General features: G+C 53.0%; 1 protein-coding gene across 4 annotated transcripts in view; it reads left to right on the forward strand.

Moving 5' to 3' along the window:
- Positions 1-572: 572 nt before the first annotated feature.
- WSCD1 (WSC domain containing 1) overlaps positions 573-23,180 on the forward strand; it is a 54,180-nt gene continuing 31,572 nt past the window's right edge. Inside the window, exons 1-4 of one of the 4 annotated variants that reach the window (XM_074388527.1) lie at positions 573-595; positions 11,909-12,632; positions 19,528-19,642; positions 21,878-22,062. In XM_074388527.1, the coding sequence (XP_074244628.1) occupies positions 12,203-12,632; positions 19,528-19,642; positions 21,878-22,062 (730 nt within the window). In that variant the 5' untranslated portion in view covers positions 573-595; positions 11,909-12,202. Of the gene's footprint in view, positions 596-1,754; positions 2,013-2,282; positions 5,383-11,908; positions 12,633-19,527; positions 19,643-21,877; positions 22,063-23,180 lie in introns of those variants that run through there. The other 3 variants (XM_039476727.2, XM_074388526.1, XM_003931348.4) reach the window with 3 other exon arrangements.

The raw sequence follows: 23,180 nt of genomic DNA on the forward strand, positions 1-23,180 counted from the left end.
TTTTAATTTTAGGTCCTTCAAATTATGTAGCTGGTCACAGAGGGGGCTTTGCAAACCAAACAGCATTGCAAGACTGCGCAGTGCATTACTGTTGTAATCATAACAGCACACACATTCACATTCTGTAAGGGATATATATGTGAAGGGGGCTTTTCTGCAAGGCTGGGAGGCTGAGGCCACACAGAATTCATCTCTCACTTCCTGTGTCCTCTTCCTGGGTTTAAGGATATTAAATCCAGATGCCCCAAGACCTTCAGAGCACTCTGCCTTCATGCTGATGGTGCAGTCTTTGTTCTAATTCTGCACCAGGCCAGACTGAGGCTATGCAAACTGCAGCTAGTCTCTTCCCGCTCTGCGCGCTACCTGATTGACCTGCGTAAGGAGCAACTCTGACTGGTCCCCAGGCAAATGCTCTCCCTGCCATCCGCACCTGTTGCAAGCCAGCTCCTTGGAGCCAGGCCAAGCAGCTCTGCCCCTAGCGGGAGTTGGAGGCATGAAACTCCCTTTTAGGAAGACTGGGTGAGAGGCACCACCACCTGCTCCTGCCGCCTCTGCTGTCCTCAGCTTCTGGGAGCATCTTAGCAGCCAGCCTGGGGTGAGGACAGGGTCCACTGGTGCACCTGGCAGGGCAGGGTAGATGCCGTAACTTGGGAGCTTTGAGGGAATAGGGTGGGGCTCCTTATTGTGGAAAATCTTTAGGTTTGGATCCAGCCTTTATTTAAGGAGGGCGATTGTGTATAGACTTGTGTGACTGTTCAGCATCTTTCTATCTCGGTGTGTGTGTGTGTGTGTGTGTGTGTGTGAGAGAGAGAGAGAGAGAGAGAGAGAGAGAGAGAGAGAGAGAGACTGACTGTGGGTCAATGCTCAGTATGACCCTCTATCCGAGAGTGTGTCTGTTAGTGGACACCAGTGTGTGGCATTGCTCTGTGGGTGACTATGTCAAGGCGTGAGTCACTGTGTGCTGGTATGGAGCCGTGTAATAAGACAGTGGCGGACCCTCGAGGGTGAAGACACTGGAAGTGGTGTTGGGGTATTTGTGGGGCTGGGTGTGCTTCTGTGTGGGGCTGCCTCACATTATGTGAGAGTGTATGTGTCCCAGCAGGGGCTTGTTCCTGAGTGTGAATGTGTGTGAAGCTGTGACTGTCCGTCTCTAGCTCTACATGGGACGGTGATCTGGTGTGTGTGTGTTTGTATCAGTGCTACAAACTGTGTGTCTGTGTGTGTACGTGTGTGCGCCTGTCACTGTGGCCCAGTCTGCTTCTGGGTGAGTGGGGCAGAGCCCAGAGTGTGTGTGTGTGAGTGTGGGTGTCTGTGTATGTGTCTGGGAAGCGGTGGTTCGGTGTGTGTGTGTGTCGGCAGTGTGGGGCTGTCGCCGAGTCTGCATCGGAGTGAGAGTGGCGGCGTGCTCCTCTGAGCGGCGGTGCCCTGTGTATTTGTGGGTCTGTGTCTGGGTGTGAGCACCATGGTGCGTGTGTTAGAGCCCGTGGGGCTCCCACGCAAGGCTGTGGCTCTGGGTGAGGGGTGTGTGTGTGTGTGTACCAGAGTGGGTGGCAGCGCCTCTCCTCGGCAGTGGCGCGTGTGGCCCGCCCAGAGCGCGTGTCTCGCGGGCCGGGGCAGGGCGTGGGCCCTCGCCTGCGAAGCCGCGACCCCTCCCCCGGGCGGGCGGGAGGTGCGCACCGGCGCCTCTAGGACCCGGCGGCGGCCGGCCGCTGTCCCCGGGCCGCGCGAGTGAGCATGTGCAGAGCCCGGCGCCCGCTCGCCCGCCCGCCGCCCGCCGCCCGCCCCGGCTCCGCGCCCGCCAGCCCCGCTGCTCAGCCCGGACGCCGGCAGCCCCGGGGAACCAGGCGGCGGCGCCCTGTGCCCGGGCGCGTGGGTCCGCTCGTCGCGGGCGGCCGGGGGCGTGCGGGCGCCGGGCTCCCGGGCTCGGGCACTGCGGGGGCTGCGGGCTCGGCGCCCGGGGGAGGCGAGCCGTGGGCGCGGGTGCGGGCGCCCCAGCCGGCCGCGATCGCCGGGTGAGTCCTGCCTCCCGGCGCTCCAGCCGGACCCCCACGCGGGCTGTGAGCCGGGTGTCCCCCCCGCCGCGGGCAAACAAGTTTGTGCGGACGCGGCTGGGAGCGCGGCGGGGCTGCACCTGCTCTGGCTGCCTGGCGGGCTGGCGGGGGGCGCCTTCTCGGGGGCCCGGGGCGGCTCGGCCGGGGCAAGGGAGAGTGAGCGGGTGCGTGCGGGGGGCGGGAAGCGGGGGGCGCTCGGCGCGGCAGGAATGGGGCGGGGGTGCACGAGGCGCCGCACGAGCCGCGTCCCCCTCCGGAGTCCTGAGAGCCCGTCCGTTTCCCGGCAGGGCGCTGCGGCTGGGCCCGGGGATGGGGCGAGGGCAGGGTTTGGGGTGCGCACAGCCTCCCTCCTAGGCGGCGACGTTTACCCAGAAGCAGCTCCCTCTCGTTCCGCTACCAAGAGAGGCTTCCGGTCAGCGGAGGGTTTGCTCCGTCTCTTGGTGAACTTGAACAGAGGCAGAGGCAAAAGCAAAACGTATGTATTTTGTCCGGAATATTCCCCGGAGTAGAGCTTTGCGTCTTCGTAGGTGTAGACGGAGACCCGCGACTGGAGGCTATTTGCGTTTTTCTCTGACACTCAGATCAGGAGCGTACCTGGCTGGGTCCCCTGGCTTCGGGTCACCTCGCTGGTTGTTTTCCTGAGCATTCGTGCTCCTGGGATGATGCCAGCTCTGCTGATGGGGGGTGCAGGTGGGGAAGGGGACCTCTCTTCCTTCCGCTGAGGGGTGGGAAGGCTGATAGAGGAGTTCCAGTGCCATCGCCCTGTACTGGGGTCCAGCTGCTGCCCACACTGGCCCTGCCCCTGCGGCTCCCAAGATGGACAGATGCAGGACTCCGCTGCACTTTTCTAACAGGAGATAGCCCCACCCCTCTTGTTGCTGGAACGGCATACTTAGGTTTTGGAGGCAATTGGGGTATCCCGCTTTGGGATGGGGAGTGGGGACCTTTCTTTTTTCCTGATTTGGCTAGGTTGCCTGGGAACAGGAAGTGAGAGTGGTGGGGAGTGAAAGTTAGAGGAGGTATAAAGCTGGCTTGCCCTGCATGTCTGCAGTCACCCCTCCTGGTGGCTGCAGGTGCTGGGGAGAGAGCTAGGGAGGTTTCCTTGGGCTATGGAGAATGAGGTTTGCCTCTCTCAAGCATGGCCCCACCCCCACTCCCACACACTTAGATTGACCCCCAGGAGATCCTCGGGGAAGGGGCCTCAACCAGGGAAGGGGCCTCAACTGGCTGCCAGAGCCCAAGGTTTCTAGGAGAAAGAGCAGGAGCTCTCCCAGGCACGGGAGCTGAAGGAGGCTTGGTGGTAGCTGGGCTGGTGGCTGAGACTGACCCGCCTTATCTTCCCCACCAGAATGCCCTCACCTGTGGCTGCATCCTCCAGGCCTCAGCAGGGCTGTTTTCACAGCTCCTCTGTAAAAACGCCTTTTTCTGGGGTGAGGAGGTCCCTCTCTTCAGTGGGCATTGGCGCCCTATGGGGTACTGTGCTGTGGCCTGCAGCATGTCTAGTTGGAAGTGAAGAGACGCTGGGATAAGGCAGAAGGCCGGGTGTCTTCCTGACCAGGCAGAAGTGGATACTCAGGACCGCCAGTGGGTCTGCTGCTGAAGCTTGAGCCTCGAACCTGATCAGTTTAGCCAGAGCACTGGGGAGTGAGTCACAGAGCTGGCTTCTTATGGCATCAGCCTGAGCAGGCAGCTCAGAGCCTCTGAATCCAGAGCCTCCAGGCCCGGAAAGAATGCCTCAGAGCAGGGCCTCCTGGGAAGTGGTGTTTCTCATCGTAGAAGCTCCTAGCTTGTACTCCCATCTGGCCCAGACCCCCATCAGCCTTGATGAGACCAGCTCCCTGACTCTTTCTCTGGAGGTACAGTGAAGTCAAGGCCGAGGACTTTGGGCCAGGTCAGTGTTTAGACCTTCAGGGTCTTGCCTTAAAATGCAAGTGATAATCATATACATCAGCAGGGTCAGACCTGGGCCCCAACATCTGGGGCTGCTCATGTGGGGAATGATAGAGTGAACGTGGCCTTCCACTCACCACCTTCTCCCTGGGCCTCCTGGTCTGGCCTTCATGTTCTTCCTTTAATCTCTCCTCTTCATAGCTTTGATAGTCATGTTGACATATGGCGTAAAAAATTATCAGAAGTGCGCCTCTTGGAGAATGTGGTCAGGGAGGAGCTCTGCATATGCCCGGCTTCTGGTGTGGATGTGAGAAGTGGATGGAAGAATGGGCTGGATTAATTTCATAAGCTATAAAATACAGTGCACCTGCTGGTAGCTAGCTGCTAAGGCCCCTCCCCTCCACTTCATTTCCCTTCCTTTGCTGCTGGAAGCCCCTGGAGATGTGAGCGTTCTCCCAGAGAGTGGCTCCTTTGGCATGAGGGGTCATGAGTATTCTGAGGACAGGGGTGTGCAGCAGGGTATCTTGGACTCCCTCCCATAGCCCGAGTCCCCTGTCCCAGTGGCAGCGTCAAGCTGGGCAGGTCTGACTTTGGTTGGGAACTCCACTCACTTAACCACCTGTATCCAAGTCACTCAGTGGAGTTTGAATACCTGTTTACCTTCTAGATTCTGAAATGGGCCCAAGACGACTCTTAAGCTTTCACCACCAGGTGGGAGAAACACATGAAGAAGTAAACAAAATACGGTTCTATAAAAGAGATAGCCTAGGCTGGATGGGGTGGCTCACACCTGTAATCCCAGTATTTTGGGAGGCCAAGGTGGGCGGATCACCTGAGATCTGGAGTTCAAGACCAACCTGGTCAACATGGCAAAACCCCATCTCTACTAAAAATACAAAAATTAGCCAGGCGTGGTGGCAAATGCCTGTAATTGCAGCTACTCGGGAGACTGAAGCAGGAGAATCCCTTGAACCCAGGAGGCAGAGGTTGCAGTGAGCCGAGATCACGCCACTACACTTTAGCCTGGGTGACAGAGTAAGACTCTGTCTCAAAAAATGAATAAAAATAAATATAAATAAAATAGCTGGAAAATGTTCTGATTGGCTGTTTCAGAAGTAAGAAAGGCTCCAATTCAGCCGACCAGAAAGGAAAAATGCCAGCCCCTAGAACGGTGCTTGGAAGGATCTCTGTCCCTGGTATTGTACATATGAAGACCATGTGATGTGGTTGATGATGATATGTACTTGGAATCACAGCCATTTAGCAATAACTGTATTTGTTCAAGTTAATTGTGCTTATCTGTCTTAGATTCTGCATCTATATAATGGGGATGATGATTTTGACCTCACAAATGTGTGGGAAGATTGCTCATTCATTTGCTCATCTGATCATTCATCTAATGCACTTGACAGTTGGTGAAAGTACCGTGAACTCTAATGTGGTATGTTAAAGTTTTTATTTATGTCAACCCCAGCAGTGGGTTAACTGAAGGGTTTTTCCTCCTTTACATGGAATGGAGTTTTGACCTATTATGTTTTATACCTTTTTAGCACTGTATGAAAATTGTGAATCTTTTCTCAAGTTCTGACATTCAAACTGTCAAGAGATTTGCCTCATCAAAGACAGGGATCCCACCCCATTTGCATTTCCCAGACCTTGTTCCCACCAAGGGCCCAGCATATTTTTCTTTAGTGGGTCTCTTGCTCTTTTTCTCAGTCTCCAGGACCCCCAGAGTTGTGAGGCCTATGAGGAATGGCAGCATGGCCCTGAGCCTTGAAGGCTGTCTAGTCCAGCAGGCACTTATTTTCAGGGCCTTCCCTGTGCCCTGGCCAGAGGTAGGCAGAGGCACTGACTGTGCCTTTGAGAGGCTCCCAGGGTAGGGGGAGAAGTAGGGACATTAGCAGGGAACCCTGAGTCAAGACCACACACCACCCAAGCAGTTTGTAACAGCATCCAGCCTCACTACCTAGCACTGGGGAGGGGTTCTGCTCCAGAAATCAGGGAGGCTTCGTGGAAGAGGTGGCATGAGTGCCAAACCTTGATGGCCTGAAGCATCTCAGACCCATGAGATGGGCCACAGGCATCCCTGGCTGGTGGAAGGGCATGCGTGAGAGTGCTTGAGGCATCTCTCACTGACCAGGGGCTGCTCTGGTGGGATACAGGGCTTGCTTGTCAATCCCTGGGAAGCCATTACAGGGAGTCGCAACATTAGTTCCTCGTACTAGGAAGATCACTTTCTCAGACAAGAAGGGAACAGCCTTTTGGAGAGGGGATGGTGTCCAGAAGCCAGGCACTAGGCCTGAGTGGGGCAGGGGCAGGGAGAAAGTCACAGGAGGGGAATCCAGGAGCTGTGAGCCCAGCTGGAGCCTCCTGATTATACTCTGCCCAGGTTCTGATGCTGAGATCCCCTGGCTGCCAGTCACTGAGGCTGGGGCTTCGAGCTTCTAGGACCCAGATGCCCATCACCTTCTTATCTGGAGAGAGACATTCTGGGCCCTGTTCCTTGCCTCTGGGGCTCCTGCCCTACAAAAAGCAGGCATCTCTGAGTCCCAACAGGTTTGCAACCCTTGCTGCAGCTGCCACAGCTCAGATGTTTCTGGGGATGTCTGAAGTCATTTTCCCCTCAGCTGCCACTGCCTGTTCTCTCTGATCGGGGGTCATAGGGAAATGGAGTCATCTCACCGAACCCCAGTGGCCACTGGCTGCACCTGGGCCAGCTCCGAGTTCCATCCTCCAACTCCCAGCCCCAGGGACTGCCTCCTCTCCTCTCCCTGCTGCCATCCCTCGGTCTCTGGACCCCTAGCCTGGCTGAGAGATGGCCACCTGACCAGCCCAAGCCACCCCTCATTTCAGGCTGGGCAACTGCCGCTCCTTCTGTCCCAGATAGCAACAAATAGACAAAGGTTTAGGTTGTCTGAGTCCCCAGGAGCTCTGGGCTCCTGCTCCCTTCTGAGAATTCCAGAAGCCCCTTTGTTCTATTATTCCCTCTCATGCTTGACGGGGAGCTCAGGATCTCCCTCCCTAGGCCCTGCTCTTCTCTGTGGTAACCCCAAGGCAGGGCAGTGGGGGTGCACCTTTGTCCAGCCCTGGTGTGCCCCCCTAGCAAGGCCAAGTCCCAGGCAGGGATAGAGCCCCCAGCCTCCCTCTGAAGCACTCTGCAGGGTTCCAAGATGGGAGGTGCCCACTGGAAGCATGCCTTGGGGAAAAATTCTCCAGACTTTCAGAGGGGAGGGGCCCCAGGCTGCCTCCCAGTCCCAGTGGGCTGGGGCAGAAACACACACCGACAAGGCAGTGTCTGGAAGGCTTGGCTGGGGAGACACCATGTGTGGCATCATCTCTAGGAGCTTCAGCCTGGCCTGACTTCAAAAAGGTACTGATGGAGGCACACTAAACTCCTTTCAAGAATAAATCTTGCCTCATGTGAAGCCAGAGCTGGGATGGGGGGAGAAATAGGAAGCTTAGTGGGTATGATGTGGGCTGTGGAAGCAGGTGGCCTGGTCTGAGTGCTGGCCCTGATCTGCCTGGCTCTGGGCAGCATGCACCACCTGGCCGAGCTTCAGAGACCTGGGTGCTCAAATGGAGTGTGCAGGGCATTTGCTTGGTGGGTTGCATGGAGCAAATGAGATAGTGCAGGTAACATGCACAACCCAGTTCACCTGTTAACATTGCAAATGCTTAAGAAATGGTGGCATTGACAGAAAAAGCAATTGCTAACAGCAATCTTAGCATGGGGATCAGCTGCGAGCGAGAGTGGACTCCTGGGGGCGCTCCAGGGACTGTGGGGGCTCAGAGTTGGGGAGAGGCCTCTTAAGTCTGACTTTACCAGTGGCGCAGCTACTGCAGGACCGTCCTCCAGCTTTTCCTTGCTTGGCTCTTTTGCATTCATAACCAATCCATGCTGCAGTCTGTATGTAACAGTAACAGGTTTCATGTCCACTCCCTGATTTGATCCCATAAAGCACATTTACCCCCATTTAACAGACGATGAGCCTGAGGCCCTGCCCCATGCAATACTTTGCCCAAGGTGGTTTACTGTCATGGACAGCCTGCTGGCTTTCGGGTGTAGTGGGCGGGCACAGCTGGTGGCCTCCCAGGCCCTATGCAGATGGGTAGTGGCTAGGATTCGGCCCCCAACCCCAGGTGTTGGCTGTTTCTGCTGTCTGACTTACCTCATGACTTGGCTGTGAGCCCTTGTGCAGATGCGTCAAATTACCCGGCCCCCCCGACCAGGCCTCTTTTGGGTTCAGCCACTCAGCAAATATTTCCCTTCACTGCCCTGGTAGCACCTGGGCCAGCTCTGAGTTCTATCCTCCAACTCCCAGCCCCAGGGACTGCCTCCTCTCCTCTCCCTGCTGCTGTCCCTCCATCTCTGGACCCCTAGCCTGGCTGAGAGATGGCCACCTGACCGGCCCAAGCCACACCTCATTCAGACTGGGCAACTGCTGAGGATATGATAGTCTCTACCTCGTTGGATTGGTGTGAAGTTTAAGTGAGATAATATGTAAAGCATTTAGCTGATTACTGAGCCTGCTGCCTCTGCCCCAGCCTAAAGGACCAGCTGACCCATATTTCCCAGCTGTGTGCTGGGATCTGGGAACATGGAGATAAACCAGGTGTGACCCAAGCCCTGGAGGGGCTGCCAGCCTTGAGGAGAGAGAGTGTGTTGGCTGTAAGGTGTGGTGGGAGTCCAGGGCAGGTGACAAGTTCCTGATGCTTTTGTTCCCCCCGGCCAGCCTGCCCGCAATGAGTTTTCCAGGCTAGGAATCTGCTTTGTGATTTTAAAAGTTGGGAGTGCAGCCTGCTTCATAGAAGACCTGGGCCATGGACATCTGGCCTGCAAGTGGCTGTCCGTTGTATCCACACCAGCACCCGCCTCCCCAGACCAGGGAAGGGGGAGCTTTTGGAAAGGAGGAGCTCCAGAAAATGCTTTGGAGGACCTTGGGACCCCGGGTGAGGTGGATTGAGTCCTGATTCATCAGCTCTGACTACTCCCCACCCCAGCCCTACTTGTATTGTAGATCCAAATCCTATCTAGAAAGTCTATATGAAATTCACAGTATACCCTGCCTTCAAAATTCTGAACTGTTGAGCCACTGCCTGCCTTTCTGCTCTGTCTCATCAGAAACCTTTTCCCAGCTGGTGTGCTCCCCTCTCCCCTTCAGTTGTACAGGATTTTCCCCTGATGTGAGCCTCCTTTGTAACCGGAGCCCCTTTGTGAGCAGACCTGCAGACCCTCCTCTTAGAATTACATCACAGAAAGGATGACATAAAGCCAGGCACTCTTGTTAACTGTGTGCCTGAAAGCCCTCAGCTCTGTTCAGCGGAGTTCCTTGACGACCTGGGGGCCTGTGCCTCTGCACTGCTCCCTCTCTCCCACGTGTCAGGCTTTGTCCATGGCTCTGGGTAAGTGGAATTTGAAGTTTCACTGCTCTGACCCCATAGGAGTAGGTTTCTGATGTCAGGATTTGCATATCCATTTGTCCATGGTCTCATTCATTTAAAAAATGTATTCATAGGCCACGTGTGGTGGCTCATACCTGTAATCCCAGCACTTTGGGAGGCTGAGGTGGGTGGATCATGAGGTCAGGAGTTCAAGACCAGCCTGACCAAGATGGTGAAGCCCTGTCTCTACTAAAAATATAAAAATTAGCTGGACATGGTGGCAGGCGCGTGTAATCTCAGCTACTCAGGAGGCTGAGGCTGGAGAATCACTTGAACCTGGGAAGTGGAGGTTGCAGTGAGCCGAGATCCTGCCACTGCACTCCAGCCTGGGTGATGGGGGCAAGACTCCGTCATCCCCCCCCCCACCAAAAAAAAAAGTATTCATAAACAAAGATCGCTGAGCATCCATATTCCCAGGCCTGATGCTGGGGCTGGTGTTAGGACCGGGAACTGAATGAGGCCTGGCTTCTAGCTCTACGGGCTTCCGAGGGTAACTGAAGTAGATGGACAGTTGTGATCAGCCCCAGGATGGGATGAGGGTCAGCAGGTCTGCAGAAAGACTGAGGAATCTTCAGGGAATCCTCTGAGGAGGAATACCTGGCCTGAGCCTTGGAGGATACACAGGGATTTGATAAGTGAAGAGGAAGGAAAAGGTATATGTAAAGAGTAGCTTGTGCAAAGGCACCAAGGCAGATGTGCTGTGATTCCCAGTGGCTCTGTTGGAATGTGGAGTGTGTGTGGAATGTGCATGTGAGATGGGGAAGCCAAAGGAAGGAGGCCTGGCAGGAGATGAGTCTGGATGGGCTGGATCACGAAGGGGCCCTTCTATGTCATGCTAAGGAGCTTAGAGTTTATCCAGTAGCCACAGGGAGCTATTAAACGGGGTTTTAAGCAGGGGCGCACCATGATCAGATTTGCGTGTTAGGAGGATCACCCTGGCAGCCTTGTGGAAGATGGATTGGAGGGGTCCAAAGCTGGAGGCAGAGAGATCAGTCAGGATTTCTTGGGATTTTCTCTGTGGTTTTACAAATCTGACGAGGCTGTCTGGGGTGGGCAGGGCAGACATATCAGCCTAGAAAATACAAGCTCTGGAGACCCGACTGCAATGGCTTCCCAACTCAGAGTTTAATTCCAGCTTCATTTGCTGATTACTGAGTCTGCTGCCTCTACCCCAGCCTAAAGGACTAGCCAACCCATATTTCCAGATCTCTGCCCGCCACCTGAGGGCCTCAGAACCTGGCAGCCCTCACCATTTAGTCAGAGAGGGTCATGCCTGTCTGGGCCCCTTTGGGTCTTCGTCCCAAGCCTCCAAGCTTTCTGGGGGCTTGGAATGCCAGCTCAAACATTGTCCTTCCTCTCACACCCGCTGTCTGTCCCTGATGCACAGAGCAGCCATTGAGTGGCTGCACAGGCCTGGCGGGGGGCCCGGGCCAAGTTAGTTACAGGCAGTGGCTTAGTCACGCTTCTAGGGGCCTTTTCTTTGGGATAAGCCTGTCCTTGTGCTAAGGGCTTCACTCACACAGCAGCCCAGCTCGTGGCAGCTGCAAAACCCTCCGCCAACCCTAGCAGCGCACTTCAGAGGCACCGCCAGTAGGAACCAAAGCCCAGAGTGACAGCTGAGTCCTGGGGAGTGGAGGGACCCACGGAAGGCAGATCAGAGAGCCTTCCGCCTTCTCTGCTCCGGGTGCTCAGCCTCTGTTTGCAGGTGCACGGCTCAGGCACTACCCTGGTCCTTTGATTCTGGCCTCTGGAGTCCAGGAGGTCTGGGAAGGGCACACAAGCCCCTCCCTCCCCAGGGCCACATCCTGTGTGAAAGTCAATGACCAGCTTCTGCAGAAGCTCCTTCCAATCCAGGCATGCAGTTCCAGTGCACCCCTGGGAGTCAGCTGATTGTGTGCATATATTAAGCATCTGTAGCATACTCCTGCCTGGGCTAGGTGCATTTATATGTGGTAGTGTCTCATTGCAGGCTGGGCCATGTCATCTTTGAGAGTACAGGCTCTGAACACAGACTCTTCAAAACCTTGGCTCTCCTTTTTACCAAATGTGTTGCTTAGGGAAAACTAATTTGCCTTCTTTTGCCAAAGTTTTCTCATCTGTGAAATGGGGATATGATAGTCTCTACCTTGTTGGATTGGTATGAGGATTAAGTGAGATAACATGAAAAGCATTTAGCTGAGTGCTTGACACACTGGAAGAGCTGAGGAAAGAGCTCGCGCTGCTGTTCCTCCTCTGCCTTATTGCTATTGCTGTCATCACCAAATTCTCATTACTCCTCGAGGGGAGAGCTGTTATCCCCATTTTACAGATGGGGAAGCTGAGGCCCAGCAAGGTTAAGCAACCTAACGAGTGTCACACAGCTGGCCAGTGGCAGAGCTGGGATTCAAACCTGGCTTTGTCCAGTGCTTCTGCACCACAGCTGGTCCCTTGGATAAAGCACGCACAGGGTGAGGGTGTCCCAGCCTGGGAGAGCCGGGTAGTGGACCCGCCTGTTTCACCTCAGTGCTCTTTCTCCACCTTTCCAGATTTCTGCACCAGGAGATGGGGGTCGGTAGAAGCCCAGGATGGAGATGTCCTTGACGCCTGGGCAGAGGCTGCAGCTGCAGCTGCAGGACCCTGTGGCCACTGGAGATAACTGATGGTGCCATTTGAACACCTGCTGGAAACGAGGCAGGAATAGTGAGTGACCCCAGGAGATCACAGGCAGGTGTCAGGAGCCAGGATGCAAGGATGACTCCTCCGGAGGCCCTGGCCTACCTCCCGCCTGGGCGCTAGGAGCCATTGGGGGGCTCCAGCCAGGAGCCCTGCCTCCCAGGGGCATGGCCAAACCTTTCTTCCGACTCCAGAAGCTTCTCCGCCGAACACAGTTCCTGCTGTTTTTCCTCACAGCTGCCTACCTGATGACCGGCAGCCTGCTGCTGCTGCAGCGGGCCCGAGTGGGCCTCCCACAGGGCCCCCGGGCACCTGGCCCCCTGCAAACCTTGCCCGTGGCTGCCGTGGCATTGGGTGTGGGCTTGCTGGACAGCAGAGCCCTGCATGACCCTCGAGTCAGCCCAGAGCTGCTGCTGGGCGTGGACATGCTGCGGAGCCCCCTGACCCGGCCCCGGCCCGGCCCCCGCTGGCTGCGGAGCCGCAACTCAGAGCTGCGTCAGCTGCGTCGTCGCCGCTGGTTCCACCACTTCATGAGTGACTCCCAGGGACCGCCCGCACTGGGCCTTGAGGCTCCCAGGCCTGCCATCCACAGCCGAGGTAGGCGTTCAGCTGCATTTGGGGGAGCTGTTTTCAGGACCCCTATTTGGGGTGACAGGTTTGGTGGCCCCTTTCTCTTTCTGGCCATGTAGCAGCTGGAGAAGTGGGCACCACAGGCCCGTGGCCTTCACCGCTAGACGGTTCTTTCCTTTGCAGGACAGGAAGGGGCTTGTTCAGGGTTTTGCTCATTCACCAGCTGGAATTCCACGTGGCTCAAGGCTCAGATGTTGTGAGCAGAGTCACGTAGACCTCCAGCTTTGGGTTCAGACAGACATTGGCTGGAATCCTGGCCAACATTTTTTTTTTTTTAAATTCTCAGAGGATCTAGTAGGTAAGTGTCATTGAGAATGTGAAAATAGGCCGGGCGCAGTGGCTCACACCTGTACTCTCAGCACTTTGGGAGGCCTAGGTGGGCAGATCAGTCCTCACTTGAGGTGAGGAGTTCAGGATTAGCTTGGCTAACATGGTAAAACCCTGCCTCTACTAAAAACACAGAAATTAGCCGGGTGTGGTGGTGCATGCCTGTAATCTCACTGGCATCTGGAAAGCAGAGGCTGCAGTGAGCGGAGATTGTGCCACTGCACTCCAGCCTGGGCAACAAGAGACTCCATCTCAAAAAAAAAGAACATGTCACTTAATGTCACCAGGTCTGTCTGAAATGGAGCTAAAGACACCACTCCAGTGCTATTGTGAGGACTGAGTGTCATAAAACAGAGCAATGGGTCACAAAGTGGGGCCTCTGACCAGAAGCATCACCTCTCCCTGGGATTTTGCCACAAGTGCAAATTCAGGCAATTTTTTTTTTTTTTTTTTTTTTTGAGACAGAGTTTCGCTCTTGTTACCCAGGCTGGAGTGCAATGGCACGATCTTGGCTCACTGCAGCCTCCGCCTCCTGGGTTCAGGCAATTCTCCTGCCTCAACCTCCTGAGTAGCTGGGATTACAGGCACGCGCCACCATGCCCAGCTAATTTTTTGCACCTTTAGTAGAGACGGGGTTTCACCATGTTGACCAGGATGGTCTCGATCTCTTGACCTTGTGATCCACCCGTCTCGGCCTCCCAAAGTGCTGGGATTACAGGCTTGAGCCACCGCACCTGGCCTCAGGCAAATTTTTGAATTTTTAGTTGAGACAGGGTTTCTCCATGTTGGTCAGGCTGGTCTTGAACTCCTGACCTCACAATCTGCCTGCCTCAACCTCCCTAAGTGTTGGGATTACAGGTGTGAGCCACTGCGCCCGACTTCTGTGCAGGTTTTATCAGTGTAACTTATTTAGACTAAAGTGTATATGACTGCCAGAAGTCAGAATTTCTTGAAAGGAAGCCATATGAAATGCTCACGTTTTGAAAATAGGCCTGGGATTGCCACTGACTGGGCCTGTGACCCTGGGCTAGTGGGCTCCATTCCTCTCTTCATTGCTTTCATCCCCACACACTTCACTGTGCTCTTGAGGAACTCAGTCTGGTGGTGCAGTCAGATACGCACCCAAGTAATTTCTACAAAGCATGGCCAAGGTATGCTAGAGGCATGTACCAAGGGCCTGTGGACTCAGACAGAAGTGACCTTTATAACAGACCAGCAGCCTTCCAAAATGCTGGGATTACAGGCGTGAGCCACCACGCCCAGCTGAGGTGGGCGAATCACCTGAGGCCAGGAGTTCGAGACCAGCCTGGCCAACATGGTGGAACCCTGTCTCTACTAAAAATATATAAAAAATTAGCCAGGCATGGTGGCAAGTGCTTGTAATTACAGCTACTTGGAAGGCTGAGGCAGGAGAATTGCTTGAACCTGGGAGGCAGAGGTTGCAGTGAGCTGAGATCGTGCCATTGCACTTCCGCCTAGGTGACAGAGAAAGACCCTGTATCAAAATAATAATAATAATAATATAACTGACAAGCAGAGGGGAGGGCTTAGCCCTGAGTAGAGAGTGCGTATGTCTCAGGGAACCAGTGAGGACCCTTTTACTTTAAGTTACCCCTAACGACTTACAGAAGCGATGGAAGGGGATCCAGTAAAAGCTAGAGAGATTGTGACTAGATAGAAGCAAGACTGATATTCAACTTTATATATCAGTCTGGTCTTAGCAGTTGTTAAAATAATTGTAATACTTGCAGGTTGGTTGGAGATGGTTCCTGCCCTGGGCCGCTGGGGTGCCTGCCTCCCCAGTGGCCCCCAAACCTCCTCTTTATCCAGCAAAGAGAGGGTTAATATGCTTCTAGTGCCAAATGGTGGCCAATATGAATGGTCAGCGCCCTCCATAGGTTGTCAAATATTGTGAATATGCCCCAGGATTTAAGGAAGAATTTGCTCTCCTTTGAACAGTGCAAGAACCAAGTCTGGGGAGGCTGTGTTGTCTCTTGGGTGGATGGAGATCATCAGGGAACGGGGAAGGCAGGGTGCTGGCCTGTAAAGCCCTCTGGGTCCCCTTCCTGTTGTGGGGCTCTGTAGGCCCTGCCCAGCCAGCCGAGAAACCCACAGCCCAGCCCTCCGGACAGCTGCTGGGGCTGCAGACAAAGCGGGCGTCTCTTTGTGGCCCGGGCAGCCCGCCATCCTCCTGAAAGGGGATCCTGCAAGGCGTGGAAGCTGCAGGAGGCTCCATCAATCACTGAGCATTTCATTATACCTTGGACAACATCCATAATGGAATAAAATGTCAGTAAGTTTACTAGGGGAAAAATAGTAACTTCTCCATAGCCAGTTTGTTTTTTATTGATAGTAATTTCCAAAGACATTCCAATATCTTCAAAGCCATCGTTAATAGCCTCACGGCACGTCCATTTTGATGTGCAAATGAACAGATGCAGAGTCACAGACAATAATGCGATGCCTCCATTTCAGCCGAAAGTAATAAATCCGCCTCAGAATGGGTCCCAGTGTGTCCCTCGGAAGTTCTTTCTTTCCTGCACATTCTCGCCTCTGTCGGGGAGTTAGAAAAGCTGTTCATTCTGCGTCCAGATAAAAGAGCTGCCTCGTCCTCACAAACAGAGGGGCCATCTATGTCTCAGGCCCTTGCTGCACACTGAGATGGGGCCGGCCAGGCCCGGGCTCACTCTCCACACCGGTGAGCTCCATCAAGTGACCGGCTGGTCACAGGTTGGCCACTTCTTCTTTCCAGAAGAACTGGAGCCTGCTTGCAACCATTTTGTTTCTCTCTTTTATTAACGTGTTAATTATTCAGCTAATATTTACTGATCCATCCATCTCATATCCCAGGTTAGAGGGTAGGATCAGAATAATAATGGCTGTTACTTATTTGAACATCTGTTATGTGCCAAGCATTGTTCTGTATAGACATACATCTGTTGTCTCGTTTAATTTAATCTTCAAACAGCCTTATGATGTAAGTGGCACTATCACTGTTTTAATGATGAAGAATTTGAGTTTTGGGGAAGAAAAGTAATTTAAATGTTTTCGTTATTAATAACAATATGTTAACAGTAAAAACAGTCGCTGCTGAGTAATTACTGCATGTCAAGCCTTGTATTAAACATTTTACATGTGTTACCTTATGGAATTTTCACAACTACCCCATGGAATTGGTACCATAGCCCCATTTTATAGATGGGGAAGTTGAGGCTCAGAGAGCGGCAGCTGCATATCCCAGGTGGCACAGCCAGATACTGATGGAGCTATTTCCAAAGGCTGTTTCCATCCACTTCCCCAGAAGCATGTAGAGCCTGGGAAGCACATACAGCCATGTGCAGCCTCAGCCTGGGAAGGTCTTGAGCCCAAGCACCTTGAAAACCTTGTGGTTAATTTCCCATCTACAGTGATAAATGTTTAATAATCCTGAGCCTATGCTTTGGCTGTTTAATTGAAAGCTGAAATGGAACGTCTTTGCTGAGCAACTCAGAAATTTCTCAAATATTAGTTTTCTTTTACTAAGTAGGCAGGCAGAGGAGAAGGATCCATTCTCGCTGAGCTGGGTGAAAGCTCTTTGCAGTGGTCCAGGCTGGTGGTGGTGGACTGAGCCTTCCCGAAGGAGAGAGATGCACGTGGGACTGGATGTCAGGGCGGCAGTCCTCAGGGGAGGGTGGTAGCACGTGCCTGTGGGCATGGCCACATGTACTGATGAGCATCCCCAGATGAAGGTGACATCAAGAGGCTCAGAGCCTGGCAGGGAGCTAGGCCCTTTGGCAAATATTGGAGAAGATGGCCATTGTTCCCTCCTCAACCCTGGGGTTCTCTGGTCTGAGGGTTTCCTGGGTCCCTTGGGTCTTGGTGTGGTGGGGGGTCTAGTCTCCTGCCATCTTGCTTCTTCTCTGCTTTGCCTTAACCTAGGGCCCTGGATATTGCACCTTGGTGTAGTCAGTAAGACTGTCCCCGCTTTCGTGTGTGTGTGTGTGTGTGTGTGTGTGTGTGTGTGTGTGTATACACACATATATGCATATATAGATATTTTGTTTTTCAGACAGAGTCTTGCTCTGTCACCCAGGCTAAAGTGCAGTGGCACAATCCTGGCTCACTGCAAACTCTACCTCCCAGGTTCAAGTGATTCTCCTGCCTCAGCCTCCTGAGTAGCTGGGATTACAGGTATGCACCACCACACCCAGCTATTTGTATTTTTAAATTTTTTTATTTTTAGTAGTTTAGTAGAGGTGGGGTTTCACCATGTTGGCCAGACTGATCTTGAACTTCTGACCTCAAGTGATCCACCTGCCTCAGCCTTGCAAAGTGCTGGGATTACAGGCGTGAGCCACCTCTCCAGCCCCCACCTTTATATTTAGGCTCTCTGTTAAATATATACCTTTGCACCCTCCGGGCATGTCAGTATGGTTTTTAGGAGCTGGAACCCACTGTTCACAGTCAGGTGTGGGTGTCGACATTGCGCCTATCCCTGGTGAGTCCCTGGGGGGGTTACCAGCTCTGGTAAAGGTGTGATCCCTGCCCTTTAGGAGCCTTCAGTCATGTTGCAGAGATGGGATGCACAGGTATAAAAGATATATATATATATATATATATATATATATATATATATATATAATTTTTTTTTGAGATAGAATCTTACTCTGTTGCCCAGGCTGGAACGCAGTGGTGCAATCTCAGCTCACTGTAACCTCCGCCTCCTGGGTTCAAGCAATTCTCCTGCCTCAGCCTCCCTAGTAGCTGGGACTGTAGGCACATGCCACCATTCCCGGCTAATTTTTGTATTTTTAATAGAAACTAGTTTTACCATGTTGGCCAGGCTGGTCTGGAACTCCCAACCTCAGGTGATCCATTCACCTTGGCCTCCCAAAGAGCTGGAATTACATGAGCCACTGTACCTGACCAGGTATAAAAGATTTTTGACTCCAACAGCTATTGGCAAGGGGTTAGATGATAGGCAAGGTTTTCAGGCACAGCATATAAAAACTCAGAGAAGGGGGAGGCCATTGTGTGCTGGTACGGTCAGGGTCAGAGAGCTAAGCCCCGAGGACAGCAGGCAGCATAGGGTGGGTAGGAGGGATGAGCAGTGACAGGCCCAAACCCGGGGGCAGGAGAGATGAGCTTGAGCAAGGGGAGGCGGTGCAGGTGGGCGCGTATCTGCTCAATGGGCGAGGAAACTGTGGCACAGAAAGTTGAGGTGATTTAGCGAGGGCAGAGGTGGAATTAAATGTGGCATTTACTGTCAGAAAAGTCACTCCCCGATTGGGGCCCAAAAGTGGATGGTTGGCAGGCTCCCTCCCCCAGGCCACTCAGTGGTGACCCCTGCCCTGGACCAGGTTCTTGGCTGGAACCATGACGGTCTCCCCTGTCCTCACCGGGCACCCGGCCTGTGGACCATCAGGACTTTCCTCCTCACTGAAAAGCTGCTTGGGAGCCGCTGGCAGGCGTCTGGGAGGTCTTGAGCGTGTTACTTTCCAGAGACAGCCTCATTTCTCTGGAGGCAGCCGTGCGCTCTCCAGGTGACAGGAATGAGCGGAACGCAGTAGTTCCTGGGGAGATGTGTGTTGTCTTTATCACAGGTGCCCGATCCAGATCTCGGCACAGCGATTGTGGGTGTGCGTTCACAGCTTGGGGACTGCGTGACGGCGTGTTTGCAAATTCCCATGCCGCTCCTTCAAAACACTGGTGCGCGTGACATTTACATGCCTACCCACATTTGCATTGGGACTACCATCTCCGAGCTTCTCTGTGCATCTCTGGGCAATGTCTCCCTTTCTCAGGGTGATAGGGCAGGGCTGTGACAGACTCCCATTGCCATGTGCATGGGTGGCCTCTCACTGCCACTGAGGCATGAGGGTCCCCGGCGTCCCTCTTCCAGGGATGTGTGCAGGTGACCAGCCTGGAGAGGCCTCTGCGGTCATGTGGCCCTGTTGTTTCCCACACAGGACACTTTCTCCCACTCTAACAGACTCTGCAGGCACTCTCCAGAGATGGGGCCTTGCTCCCTCTTGGGACGACAGATTTTACCTTGAGATAGCTCTCCTCATTTGAAAGATCTTCCTTAAATTCACTAAAATCAAACTTGCCCTAACTAATGTCTTCTCTCTGGCCCACAAGGAGGCAACAACCCTGTCTCTTAGGGCATTTGCAGGGGCAGAGAGGCCTCTCTGAGAACAGGGAGGGCAGGGCGGGCGAGGAGGGGTGGAGTTGGTGAGAGGACATCCGGCCATCTGGACTTACGAGTATGGGGCAGTGGAAGAAGGCAGTGGTCAGGCGGATGCCAGGCTCCTGGCAGAGCTGTTTGGGTGGACAGCGGGCCATTAACTAAGAGAAAATTGGCAGGAAACAAACAAGAGGGAGGTGTCAGATGCCCACTTGGCTCAGCACTTAGTGGGAGGTTGCATGCAGCACTCACCCCACGGGTTTCTCTGAGAGTGGCCTTGGCCAGGAAGGGAGAGATTCCCTTGGCTTTTCCTAAGGGTGGGCCCATGATTCCTGGGCCTCCGGTCTCAGCCATGCTTCCTTCCTGCAGGCACCTACATTGGATGCTTCAGTGATGATGGCCATGAGAGGACTCTGAAGGGGGCTGTGTTTTATGACTTGAGAAAGATGACTGTCTCCCACTGCCAGGATGCATGTGCCGAGCGGTGAGTGCTAGGGGACTGCTGATTCTAGTGGGAGGAAGGTCCAGGGACAGTCCCAGAATGAGGGGGCATATCAGCTGCCAGTTGGCTGTCATAGCATAATTAGAACTCATTGATCAGCTCCCAGATGTCCAGAAGAAAGAAAGTTTGTTGGCAGATGGCCTGGGTGCTGGGAGCTGGGTGCTGGGTGATGGCCTGGGGGATGGGAGCTGGGTGATTGCCTGGGTGCTGGGTGCTGGGTGATGACCTTGATGCTGGGTGATGACCTGCGTGCTAGGAGCTGGGTGATGACCTGGGTGCTGGGAGCTGGGTGCAGACCTGGGTGCTGGGAGCCTGGGTGCTGGGAGCTGGGTGCTGGGTGATGACTGGAGTGTTGAGAGCCTAGGTGCTGGGTGCTGGGTACAGGGAAACATGGCTTCCAGTCCAGCCATAGCAGGGACTCAGCGTGTGAATTTGGTGAGTTCTTTTCCTTCCCTGGGCCTCAGTTTACTTATGTTTTTACAATAAGATAAAGGGCTTTAACTGAGATTTCTCTGGGAGGATCTTTCCAGCTTTGGTAGAGAAAGTATTTTCATCTTGTGTTTATAACAGGGTTTACTTTTTCTGATTCTTCCAGCTCACCCAGTAGTTGCCAGACCCTTGTCATGTGCCAGAGGAATGGTCCCTAATGTCAAGGCCCAAAGGCTCACACATTGACTTTTGTGTGTGTGTGTGTGTGTGTGTGTGTGTGCGCGCGTGTGCATGCACACATGTGCTCTTGCACACGTGCATGTGAGAGAGGTGGGTTAAACAGAATCAGACTTCACCCTTCATTTATTTTTCCCACAGACTGCTTTCACCTTTGTTATATATGTCATGTCAATTCTTTCCACAGTCGGCTAGGTAGCAATGAGTTATCCCCGTTTTACAGAGGGAGAAACTGAGGCTGGAGAAAGAAAAGACAAGGTCCTTACGTAAACATACGTTACAGTCTAGATGAAGGGGAAACAGGATGATATATTGTCTTTTTAGTCTCCTAATAGATTGGGAAACTGAGACTCAGAGATGGTAAGTGACGTTCAGGGTCTCACCACCAGGACATGGTCAAATGGGGGCTTGAAGCTTGTGTTTGGATTTTCAATCTAGGCTTTTCACATCTAGATCCACTGATTAGACAGTGTTGACTGCCTTCTGCAGTTGAAGTCCTATGTGATGCGTTGTGGGTGCCATTTCCAATCCTTCTTTACCTATGGTATTAACAGTGGGTAAAAGTAAGCAGAGAAATGGCTGTGGAGATGGAGACTGTGCGGTAAGGCCCACGTGTAACAAGATGTGACATGCGGGCTGGGCGCAGTGGCTCACACCTCTAATCCCAGCACTTGGGGAGGCCTAGGTGGGTGGATCACGAGGTCTAAAAATCAAGACCCTCCTGGCCAACATGGTGAAACCCTGTCTCTACTAAGGCAAAAAGAAATAAAAATAAAAAAAATTTAGCCAGGCATGGTGGTATGCGCCTATAGTTCCAACTACTCTGGAGGGTGAGACAGGAGAATTGCTTGAACCCGGGAGGCAGAGGTTGCAGTGAGCCGAAATTGCACCACTGCACTCCAGCCTGATATCAGAATGAGATTCCATCTCAAAAGAAAATAAAAGAACAAGATAGGACATGTGGTAGGCACTTCAGACCAGCTCATGGTCACTGACCAGGATAAACTTAAATCTTTAGAGTTGTGAGTCTATTATAAAATCATTTAGTTCAAAATCTTCTATAACGGGAGTGTTTACACCACAGAAATTGGCAAACATTGCGAACCGGAGCTCTCCCTGTCCCATACTGAGAACCAGTTTACGGGTACACCACAGATGTAGATCCATTATAACCTGTAACCACGGTACCCTGCAGTGTAGAGCTCAGGGCTGGCAAGAGGGGCCAGTTCTATTCGTTTATCACAAAGGAAAGACTGTTCCCTGAACTTAGCCAGATGGCCCTTGAGTCTGGCTTCAAGTCCAAACTCAGCTTCAAGTCCAGTCTGTATCCCGACTCCAGACCCAGTTGCCATTGCTTGACCCACATAAATCCTCTCCACAGTCAGTTAGGTAGCAATGAGTTATCCCCATTTTCACATGGAGAAAGAAAAACCAAGGTTCTTACTTAAACATACTTTACATTCTAGATAAAGCTGAGACAGTCTGCTGTTTAGACCCCAGCCCCAGCTCTGGGCCAAGGTCCGGACTTACCCAGGCTCTGTCTCCCTGCAGGTCGTATGTCTACGCTGGCTTGGAGGCCGGGGTGGAGTGCTACTGTGGGAACCGGCTACCGGCAATGAGCGTCAGGCTGGAAGAATGCAAGCATGAGTGCAAAGGCGAGAAGGGCTCTGTGTGCGGTGGTGTGGACCGGCTCTCCGTGTACCGTGTGGATGAGCTGCAGCCGGGCTCCAGGAAGCGTGAGTGTGCCAGCCTCTCCCTGAGCTCTGTCTGTCCCACTTGCTCCAGTTGCCTGTCCCCCACACCCTTCATCCAAAATACCTGGGGCAGAACCTGTGCCAACCTCTGCCTTCTCTTCCCTATTGGCATCACTGGACAGTCTCCTGACAGGGTGGGGACAGGTCTATCAAAGGCTTAATTACTTGAGTTTGTGACCAAGACACACCTTTGCTTGTCCCCTGCAGGAGAGAGAAACTGATGAGGAGGTCTGGGTATGCCTCATCCTTGCTGTGTGGCTTCCAGCAGCTCACTGCCCCTCTCTGAGCCACAGTCTATTTTGTAAACTGCAGAGGGAGACCTAGATTTTTTTTTTCTTTTCTTTTCTTTTCTTTTCTCTTTTCTTTTCCCTTTCTTTCTTCCTTTCCTTTCCTTTCCTTTTTCCTTTTCCTTTCTTTCGAGATGGAGTTTCACTCTGTCACTCAGGCTGGAGTGCAGTGGTGCAATCTCATCTCACTGCAACCTCCACCTCTTGGGTTCAAGTGATTCTCCTGCCTCAGCCTCCAGAGGAGCTGGGATTACAGGTGCATGCTGCCATACCAAGCTGATTTTTTTGTATTTTTAGTCAAGATGAGGATTCACCATGTTGGCTAGGCTGGTCTCGAACTCCTGACCTCAAGTGATCCACCTGTCTTGGCCTCCCAAAGTTCTGGGATTATAGAAGTGAACCACTGCTCCTGACTGGGAGACCTAGCATTCTAGCAATGGTGTGGGCCAGATCATTGGAAAATTCCTTAACTATAAAGCACCTGGAAATCCTGCATAAGATTTAAGGAGCATTGTTTTAAATGCATAGCTGAACTAGCAGGAAAGTAAGGCAATCCCTTGGATCCAGAAATGAAGAAACAACAAAGACCCATGGTAGAGAGAGTTAGAAAAACGCTGTGTGGCCCTGGGGCTCAGTTGAGGGAAGTTGCTGGGCTGGGTGGCCACTCTGTTTCAGTCTGAATGTCCAAGCAGGATGCGGAAGGAGAACTCAGGCTTCTCAGGGAAATGAATTGGATTGAAACTTCTATATACAGTGGGATTTAATTTCACTGAAATGTTAATCAGTGAAAGTTTAGATTAAAAAAATATATAT

This window comes from Saimiri boliviensis, chromosome 17, assembly GCF_048565385.1.
Source record: "Saimiri boliviensis isolate mSaiBol1 chromosome 17, mSaiBol1.pri, whole genome shotgun sequence".
Taxonomy (NCBI): Eukaryota; Metazoa; Chordata; class Mammalia; order Primates; family Cebidae; genus Saimiri; species Saimiri boliviensis.